The sequence below is a fragment of the Penaeus vannamei genome, chromosome 15 (assembly GCF_042767895.1).
Source record: "Penaeus vannamei isolate JL-2024 chromosome 15, ASM4276789v1, whole genome shotgun sequence".
In the NCBI taxonomy this organism is placed as follows: Eukaryota; Metazoa; Arthropoda; class Malacostraca; order Decapoda; family Penaeidae; genus Penaeus; species Penaeus vannamei.
In genome coordinates, this window is record NC_091563.1 from 12,717,840 (window position 1) to 12,728,883 (window position 11,044).

At 38.6% G+C, this 11,044-nt stretch overlaps 1 protein-coding gene across 1 annotated transcript in view; it reads left to right on the top strand.

Moving 5' to 3' along the window:
- The window catches only part of LOC113812838 (blastula protease 10-like), a 19,675-nt gene extending 9,308 nt beyond the window's left edge, over window positions 1-10,367 (top strand). The window contains exons 6-11 of the mRNA XM_070130441.1: window positions 225-438; window positions 614-740; window positions 2,400-2,556; window positions 3,518-3,728; window positions 3,985-4,127; window positions 9,274-10,367. Of these exons, the coding sequence (XP_069986542.1) occupies window positions 225-438; window positions 614-740; window positions 2,400-2,556; window positions 3,518-3,728; window positions 3,985-4,117 (842 nt within the window). The 3' untranslated portion in view covers window positions 4,118-4,127; window positions 9,274-10,367. The remainder of the gene's footprint in view (window positions 1-224; window positions 439-613; window positions 741-2,399; window positions 2,557-3,517; window positions 3,729-3,984; window positions 4,128-9,273) is intronic.
- The last annotated feature ends 677 nt before the right edge of the window (window positions 10,368-11,044 follow it).

Below are 11,044 nucleotides of genomic sequence, written 5' to 3' on the forward strand. Positions count from 1 at the left end.
AAGTTGAAAGCTATACCTCATAAGTGATTCCTGAAATTTGTAATGCAGCATTGTGATATTGTTTATAACGATGCAGGATCATAATTGGTATAGAACCTGATCATAAAATGTCCCATTAATCGTGCCTGCATCTACCGGTGGGTATATAAAAGTGTGATAAAAAGTATCTGTTAACTCAGCACATGAGTCACCAAACACAACTACAATACTACTATCGTTTTCAGTCTCGGTCTGTAGCCCGCTGGGATCCGTCAGTGTTCCCGCCGACGGCTGCCTGAGCGTGCACAGCCCTAGATACCCGCTTGCGTACTTTGACGACCTCTCTTGCGCACTGAGCGTCACTACGAATTCAAGATGTCAACTCGTCGTAGATTTCTGTGACGTAGCTCTTGAGAAGTGTACGTTCGACACGCTGCGGATCGACGGAGGAAACGCAAGGTGGTTATCGTAACTATATTGTAACATAAATTGATATGTATATGTGTGTGTCTGTGTGTGTGATTGCGAATGCAGTGTGGCAGTGCTGGGACATGTTTGCATTCACCTAACCTTAATGGCGAAGGGTAAACGCACATGGCATATACACCCAACCCTCGCCTCCTCGACCTTCCAGCGGAGTCGCCTGCGGCTACATGGACCCTGCCCCAGTGGCTTCCTCGGGCAGCAGCCTCACATTCTCCTTCTCGACAGACAGCAACCAGCGCGGCCGAGGATTCCGCTTGGCAGTGGCTTCAGTCTGCGTGAGTTTCACGTCCATTATGCTGTTAGCTTACAACAGTCTTCGTTCGAGAAATATTGATTATAATGATATAAATGAGGATTTTGGTGATTTCGAAGGTGTTCGGAATAGACGCAACAAAATTAACAATAAGGATGTTATCAATTTTGGTATCATTGATGAATTTAATAGTATTGAAAGACATAATGACAATGATAATGGCAATAAAGTGATAATAAACAGAAATGATAACGATAGCATGGTGAAAATATTTTTGATAATTTCATTCATGCTATTATTAACAATGGAAATGATGACAGAAATATTAGGGTTATAATAATAGTAATAATATTATTCCAATGTATTAACAATAACATTCGTAATAATTTTACATAACCATTTTTGCCTTTTTCTGTAGCATTCCCGAAGCCTCAAACAGTTTGATACACTTTGATATATATTTGCCCTTGACATGTATATTGGAACCAGGTGAAACATCTTTTCATTTTGTATCATATTGTTTACCCCTTCCTTGATACAGTTTGATACACCGGCCAGCGCAATATTTTCAAAAAATATTTCACGTAGATTCAGATAGGAATTTATATTTTCATTAATTACGAATCGCATTGTAAATTTCTTGATGCAAAATTCTTTTTCAAACATGCATAAACTGTTTCTGTCTTTTTAGCAGTACATCAAATACATATTCAATTGATATGGGTAAAATTTGAAGTCAATCATGGCGGTCGCTGGAACGACATGGTAAGAATTTTCAACGAGTCCGAATTATATGACGTGGTATTGACTTCGGTCAGATGAATGTTTTCAAAAGCATTCTGTACCTCTCTGATACAACCTTATAGCCTCAAAAATATCAGAGTAGACTGTGTATCTTCATTTGTTGATATAATTAAATCAGTAAGAAAAGTAAATAGAGGTATTTATCTAATTCAGACACAGTTCACTCACGGTGGATATGATAAGATTCAGAACCTCATGCAATTTCCACTTTTCATATGAAGAACAATGTATGTAATAATAATAATGATAAAAAATTGACTAAATCTAAGAAATACATTTGAAATTTTTATCAGGCTTGCGAAGCGAAATGAAGTGTGTATAAAATATCATATTTGGATAGTTAAGTACTTTTTCCATTTTATTTGAAGATACATAATTTTGCTTGCAGTTGAATATCATACCTACATATTAGGTACTTTAATGGTCTTTTTTATGTCTCTTGTGAAATTAAGAAAAATGATTTCAATTTTTTTGTGTGTAGCATAGATGGATAAAATGATATGAAAATAGTCAATGATAAAGATACTAACTATAATAATAACAATAACAATAATAATAACATTACTAGCAATAATGACATTGATAAGATTGGATCGAATAGCTAATCCAAATACTAGTCATAATAAAATCATATCATTACCGTATTGTTACCAATGATAATATCCCTCATCAGTGATGATTATGATAATGACACCTGCAACATTAATAAAAATGATGATCAGAGGACAGCTGAGTGACAGTTGGGCCAATGATAAGGACAGCAGCATCAGCAAACATGGAGTGAACAATTCTTCCTGAAACTATTTGTGTCATGGCCACTATCATGAATATACAGAAATAATTATATTAGACAGAAAAAACAACTTTCCTTCTTCAGCAATCTCCTACAAATACACCCACAACTACAACTACAACCTCAGCTACAACAACAACTTCAACTACAACCTCAACTAGAACAACTTCAACTACAACCTCAACTAGAACAACTTCAACTTCAACTGTAGTTTACAGCGTTCCTGCAGACACTTACGAAAGTTTGTTTTATATTTCCATAATAGTATTTATCAAGTAAGACATTTATATATATATATATATATATATATATATATATATATATATATATATATATTTATATATATGTATATATATATGTATGTATATATGTATATATATGTATATATATATATATATATATATATATATATATATATATATATAACATATGTATACATATACATATATATATAATATATGTATATGAATATATATATATATATATATATATATATATATATATATATATATATATATGTATGTGTATATATATATGTATGTATATATGTATACATATGTATATATATATATATATATATATATATATATTTATATATATGTATATATATGTATGTATATATGTATATATATATATATATATATATATATATATAACATATGTATACATATACATATATATGTAATATATGTATATGTATATATATATATATATATATATATATATATATATATATATATGCATACATACATACATACATACATACATACATACATACATATATATATATAAATATATATATATATATATATATATATATATATATATATATATATATGCATACATACATACATACATATATATATATATATATATATATATATATATATATATATGCATACATACAAATATATATATATATATATATATATATATATATATATATATATATATACATATGTATGCATATATATATATATATATATATATATATATATATATATATATATATATATATATATATATATATATATATGCATATATATATATATATATATATATATATATATATATATATATATATATTGAAAAAAGAGTACCTTTTGTACCCTTGTGAATAAAAATGGACTACCCCTTACTTTATCTGCTCAGGAAATGATGAAGCAGAATGTAATCTTCCTGCCTTTGTCTTTTTTCCCCAGTGTGTCAGCATAATTACATCAACACAACTGTCGGTGAAATAGTCTCCCCGAATTACCCGAACCAGTATGGCAACTACCATGACTGCTGGATGCGGATCGTGGTTCCATACGGCTATGTCCTCATGTTCACTTACTTGCTGTTTGATTTAGAGTATCAAAGATCCTGTATTTACGACAGCTTCAAAATCTACGACACTGATTCCGCGGATGGGTAAGGCAGACATGACTTGGTTGTGGTGATTGATAAATTGTAGATAGATGGATAGAGATAGAATCAGACATAGAGATAGATAATCAGAAAGAAGAGAAAGTGAAAGATTGAAATGTCAGACTTTGTGTAAATATGACAGTAGGGCAGGCATTTGTTTTTGTTATGAGAGAGGTTGAAAAAATGATGAATAGATACGTTCTTAAGATTTTTTTTTAAATATAATTCCGAAGTCTAAGACCATACCTTCTGAACACAGGCCTACATTCTGCGGTACCAACGCCCCGACTTTCACTGTCTCTTCGACCAACGACGTGACCTTAGTCTTCAAGACAGATGTGAACATCGTTGACAATGGTTTTCGAATTACCTTTGAAAGTTTGGCAATCTAATCCGAACTGGGTAAGTAATACACTTTCATGCGGTGTGTACACTGACGAGCGGGTCTGCCTACACTCTTGGCCGCATCTGTATTTTTGTACACCGCCCATAGCTGGTGCAGTATTCGTTGTGCCCAGATGAATATAGGGGTGGAAGGAGTGGGAAGGAAAGAAGGCAGTAAGTCAGAGAAGAGGGAAAGAAAGGGAAGGGAGGGGGCATATACCTGAAGTCGGATTTAGTATTAACAGGTTCTCTTCTTCTATCGTCAGGCTCCATTTATTTGCGTTTTACCATTACAAAAATTCTGAATAACTTGTCACTACTTGTTGGTCACCTTTTATAATCAGTCTTTAAGAGAATGATTCTTAACGCTCATACAGCACCCTCTTAATGTTCTTATGAAATACATAGAGCAATGTATAGACTACCGTGCATTAGCGTATTCAAGTTTGGGAGATAAAGCTTTGCAGACAAATGCAACACTGCATGCACAGTAAATGTAATTATCCATTTATATACAAGGTTTCAGTACCCTAGCTGGAATATTTCAAGTATACATTTACTTTTCTCCCTGTGTGTTTCACATTAACCTTCTTTTCATTTACTCGCATATTAAACTCTCAGTCATAAACACAACTCACGAATACATATACTTTCCTTTAAACTACCTTACCCGCTTTTTGGCTCTCCCTCGAGGCCATATCTTTCTGTCTCTCACTCATTCTCCTTTCTCACGCATTAATTTATCTCTCTGTACATATGTACTTCATACGCAGGGTGGTGTGAAACGATGGTGTGGTAGTCTAGATGGTGTTAAGTGCTTGCATGCCTTCTCACTTGCAGCTGCCACTGCTGGCTAGCCTAGTACGAAAAAGGGAGCAGCGCTGCATGTCTCCCCTGCCAGTGCGTAGCCTCTCCATCATCGAGACTTCTGCAGTGCCTCCTCGTGGCCACCTATGAAAACTGGTACCTTGCGGTCCCAGGCTAAACTGTAGGTAATCTCGGAGCAGCAGGAGGCCCCAGAGGCACAGGGTCATGGCCCACCAGCGTGTGGACACACCCTGGCCCTGCACCAACTCCTGCCCCTAAGCCCCCTGGGGTTAATGGGAGGTTCAGGGGAGGTGGGCCTTGCCTGTCCTCCTCCCCCTAGAGACACCCATCAACAACGTTACATATAATTGGAAATGCTGGGGGGAGGCGAAATGCCCCTCCTTGCCAGCAAGAGAAGTGGGGTGCAGGATGGGAATGGGAGCTCCTCATCCCACCTGCGTTCAGGCAGCCGCCAGCCCGGAATGGAGCTTGTGGGGCAAAGCCTTAGGGAACCCCACAGGTGGATAATGGGTCCCACAGCCTGCTGCCCCCTTTTATCTGGGGCAGCGTCGGCGGGGGTGGCAGAGGTGGCATCCACCCGGAGTGACTGCCCGAGGGTTAACCTCAGGCGGGAAGTCAGGGTGGGGGCTTGGAACATCCGCTCTTTGCGTCAGGATGATCAGTTGCCTCTACTATCGAGGGAACTGGGGAGGCTGAGAGTTGGGGTGGCTGCTCTCTCGGAGGTGAGAAGACCTGGCAGTGGCATGATCAGTGTAGGTTGCTACACCTATTACTGGTCAGGCCACAGCAATGGTCACCATCTTCGGGAAGTAGCCAGAGCTATCTCTAGTAGGCTCCAGCCCTCGGTGGTAGAAGTTACTCCAGTCGATGAGCATATAATGGTAATGAGACTGAAGCTGTCATTTGACTTCATGTCTCTTATTGCTGTGTACGCTCCTATTAATGTATATTTAATCGACGTGAAAGAGATGTTCTATGCCAAACTTGCATTGTGGCAGACAGTTGTCCCTAGTGAGATATATGTATTGTTCTGGGTGACTTCAATGCGGTATCTGGCTGTGATCGAGCTGGCTATGAGATGTCTGTTGGTCTTTATGGTTCGGGAGCTGATACTGGCAGCGAGAATAGCCTCTTTTTCCGAGACTTTGCAAGTTCCCAGAAATTGAGTATTTCTGGCTCGTGGTACCAGCGATCAGGCCCACATCATTGGACATGGTACAGCGATGTGGGTAATGCAACCAATGAGATCAACCACATACTCGTTAGCACTTGTTGGAGGATTCTCCAAAACTGCAGGGTGTATAGAAGTGCATATGGTGTATATGGTTGTAGCTACCCTCCGGTTTTACTTCAAAACTCCCCAGCGGGCCAATGATCACCCTAAGGTGTGTCATTTGGACAGGCTACAGGAGGGGGAGTGTGCTTAGGAGTTTGCTGAAACAATCTCTGGTCGCTTCATAGCACTTGACAGTCTGACGGACTCTGTACTTTTGTGGGACACCTTCAAGCGTGAAACACTTGATGCAGCCCAAGAATTGACTGGTGAACGCCCGAGGGTAAGACAGAATTCAATCTCACAGGAGACACTGGAAGCCACAGATGCATGCCATGCGGCTCATCTGGCAGGGGATCGGGATCTGCACTGTTCTCAGGTGCAGAACTCAGTCTCTGTTAAGAAGGGACAAGAAAAAGTTTATAAGGAGTCTTGCTGAGGAGGTCGAAGGCCATTTCTTAGAAAATGACCTTCGTCCTGCATACCAAGCCCTGAGGAAGCTGAACTCCAAGCCCTCTTCACTGGTCAGATCGTCTCAGATCCTGTTGTGGTGCAGAAGCATTGGGCTGAGTATTTTAAGCAGTTGTATCAGGTTAACCTAACAGTTAACTTGGATGTGAGTAGTGCCATGATTCTGCTGCCGGACCTACCCATCAGCGAGGATCCACCCTCCTTAACTGAAGTTAGGGGGTGATCTCCACACTGAAGAGTGGCGAAGCAGTGGGTATTTGCAGTATCCCAGCTGAACTGTTAAAAGCTGGTGGTGAACCTATGGCGTGGGGGTTGCATGCTGTCCTGGCTGCCATCTGGCGGTCCGGTACCGTTCCCCCTGACCTGTTGGGGGGTGTGGTCATCCCTCTCTGGAAGGGGAAGGGGGGCCGATGGGATTGCAGCAATCACCAGGGCATCACACTGCTCAGTATACCAGGCAAGGTTCTTGCCCAGATACTTCTGAGATGTATGGTTTCACTCCTGGTAAGACCACAATAGACTGCATCCTTGCACTTTGAGTCATTGTTGAGCGCTGTTGTGAGTTCGGGCGTGGGCTGCTTGCAGCCTACATGGAACTCAAGAAGGTGTTCGATACGGTGCATCAGGAATCACTGGGAGATCCTGTGATTATTGGATTAATAACAAGCCTGTATACTGGTACTGAAAGTGCTGTAAAGTGTGGTGGAAGCCTGTCGGGCTTCTTTCCTGTTAGGTCAGGAGTGGGGCAAGGCTGTGTCCTTGCACCTACATTTTTTAACACTTGCATGGACTGGATACTGGGCACAGCTACTGTTCAAAGTGATTGTGGAGCAACGATGGCCAACATCAAGGTTATAAACCTTGACTTTGCTGATGACGTTGCTGTTCTATCTGAGTCTTTGGAAACCCTAGCAGTGGCTCTGAATGCATTTAATAATGAAGCGAAGCCCTTGGGTCTCCTGGAACAAGATCAAGATCCAGGACTTTGGGGACTTACTAGGAGAATCTGTTCGGTCGGTACGTGCATGCGGCGAAGACATTGAAGTCACAGAGAGTTTTACATACCTTGGTAGTGTAGATCATAACTCTTGGCTGTCAGACCAGGAAGTCACCAGACGGATTGGCCTGGCAGCAAGGGTCATGAACTCTCTCGACAAGAGTATTTAGAGATGCCGGTACCTGTGCAGAAGGACCAAGCTATGGGCTTTCAAGGCCCTGATAATGCTAGTTTTGCTCTACGGTAGTGAAACCTGGACATTATCCTGTGCCTTAGAGTCTCGTCTTGATGCCTTTTGTAATAGGTCCTTGCACCGGATCATGGGGTCCTGTTGGCAGGACCATGTGTCCAACCAACGGTTGCACCATGAGACTGGCACAGGACCTGTTACCTGCATAATCCGTGATCGCCAACTCAGGCTATATGTCCACCTGGCTCGCTCCCCACAGGATGGTCCTGCCCACCAAGTTGTCTCTGTAAGAGGCAACCGTGGGTGGAGGAGGCCTGTGGGATGACCTAGGAGGTCGTGGCTTGGGCAGATCGATCAAACCTGTCGTGAGAAGCTCGATATGAGCCAAGTCCCTGCCTGGCGGCTTGCCATGAGGGATCCCAAAATGTGGGAACAAAGGGTGGACGCGATTATGCGCCCCCGTCGGCTTTAGTTCCTAATGATAACACACCCATCCCGTTTCTTTTTATTTCACTCTGCACCTCACTCACACATTTACACACTCTCTCTCTTTCCATCTCACTCTCTCGCTCATTTATCAGTCTAAATTTCATTACTATAATATCCGTATGAAATACTGCTGCGGAGCAACAAAATACGAAAGTCTAAAGAAGCATTATAAAATAAATATCTAATACATATTTACTTCCCATACAATGATAAACAATAATCACAAAGATTGAAAATTGATAATTAAATCTTACCAGAGATTTCACCAGGGCTGGACATTTCACTCCCTAATATTTGTGGCAATCCCTGACCACTTCTGGGTGCTTGTGAGGAAGGCACACCTCACCTGGAGATGTTCATTCTCATTCATACCTTTTCTACATTTGTCAACATGAATACGGTGCACACCACAGTCTCACAAAACAGTCTTTTGTATTCTCCATTAGAAAAATAATTTGACCGGCACTCAACAAAATGTTACAAAATTGAGTTTTTTTTTAACGTATAAAATAATAATTGGTCTAGTTTTTCGTAAAGTTAAATACTTTATTTTATAACGTATAAGACTAAGAACTTTATTGCTGATACTGTATATGGTAAATCGCAAGTAGCTGATACGGCTCTCTGGTTCCCTGCCCCCCCCCTTCCCTTCTACAATGAAAACGTACGTCTTGACCCATGTGTGCAGACTAAATACATACATGGAAGTGAATGTGTATTAATTTCATCAAACATACACACATACGGCTTAAATACACGAACACACACACACACGCGCACGTACGTTTGTACATATATCTATTCATATATTCATCTCTCTCTTACTCCTTTTTTACCTGTGTATCAATCTATAGCTATATCTCTACGTATACATTTCCTTGTATATATGCTGGATATGCTTCCCATCCTTTGACAGATCCGAGAAACATGACGGACTCACTGAGGCTGACTTCGCGCAACACAGAACAACGGCAGAAGACGCATTGAATCTTTTCTGACGAAGTGACTGGAAAGAAGACCTAAAACAGTCATGAATCAGGTTGCATTAGACATTTAACAAAGGCTCTTTCCAGTAATTTTCAATACAAATCTCACATGAATCGAAATCAAGCGAAAGTTCAACGAATTGTAAATCTTTTTTCCATGACTTTTCAAAAATATCGTTACTGGCGTCATTGTTGACATGAAAATATCACTTGTAAGTATATAAATATTACAACAATATCATTAGTGACACTGTGAGTATAATGATAATATAAAACAACAAAAGTAAAAATGATAATGATAATGATGAGCCATAATTTTGATGCTATATATGCTTCCATTGCTAATAAATTAATGATACCGATACATTGAAATAATGATGAAGAGGAGAGAGAAAAAAAGTGATCATCATCTTACAAATAATTAAAATTACGATGACATTAATAATCACAAGGAAAGTATTTAGCGTGAAATTCGACTAACAACCCACGGGGAAAGTTTATGGAAGAGCAAATATCAAAAACTTCCCCTGAGTGGAAATGAAATCTATAAAGAGAAAGAGAAAATGAAAATATAGCCTTTTGAATGTGTGTCATTAACCCTCCTTGCTAATTATCGCTATGATAATGATAACGACTTTCATAAACATGAGAATGAGAACGGAAATGATGATAATGATAATAATAATGATAATGGGAATGCTAATATCACTAATAATAACAATGATGATAATAATAATAATAATAAAAACAATGATGATGATGTTGATAATGAAAATCATAATGCTAACAATAATGATGATGATGATAATGATAATAAAATGATAATAATGATAAGATAATGATAATGATAGTGATAATAATAATAATGATAATGGTAATAGAAATTAACATAATGATGATAATGATATTAGTAAGAAAATGAAAAGAATGAATAAGAATAAGAAGCAGAATATAAATGAAAATGTTAATGTGATAATGATAATAATAACAGTGATAATGATAACAATGATAATAATGATGATAATAATGATATCGAAAATATTAATAACAACGAAAGCAATACTAATACTAACACTAAAGCAATACTAATACTAACACTAATACTAATGATGATGAAAATAACAATAACAATAAAAATAATTATGATAATAATGATAATGATAAAAATGATATTGATAATAAATTTAACAAAAATTATGAATGTTTTTCTTTCCGAAACAGCTTACACTAACAACGCTGCCCGCTAGCAACCTCCGAAATATGACGTGCAATAAAATCTCACGGTTATGCAATGGCGAGGAGACCACGTGCTTGAAAGGACAAATACAAACTGTTGATTAAGATAACACGTTGGTTTCGATGCGAGGGGGGGGGGGACGTTTATGAAAAAAATAGGACTTCAGAATTTGTACTTGGTCTATATTTTCTTTTTATCGACTTTTCTTTATTAGTACTGGGTGGATGCTGGATTCGCACACAGTAGTGAAGGAAGTGTAACAGAGCGCATAAAATAAGAAGGGATGTACACACGCACCGTCGGGATATTGAGCTGGAACAATTTACCCAGTGTAACTTTGTGCCCCGGCTTACCCTATACCAGAGGTCGGTAGCCGTTGGCACGAGTGCCAGTCTTGGCATGTAGAACGCTTGTCTATGGCACGACATGTGATTCAGAGGAGCGAAGAAAAAAGTTAAATAACA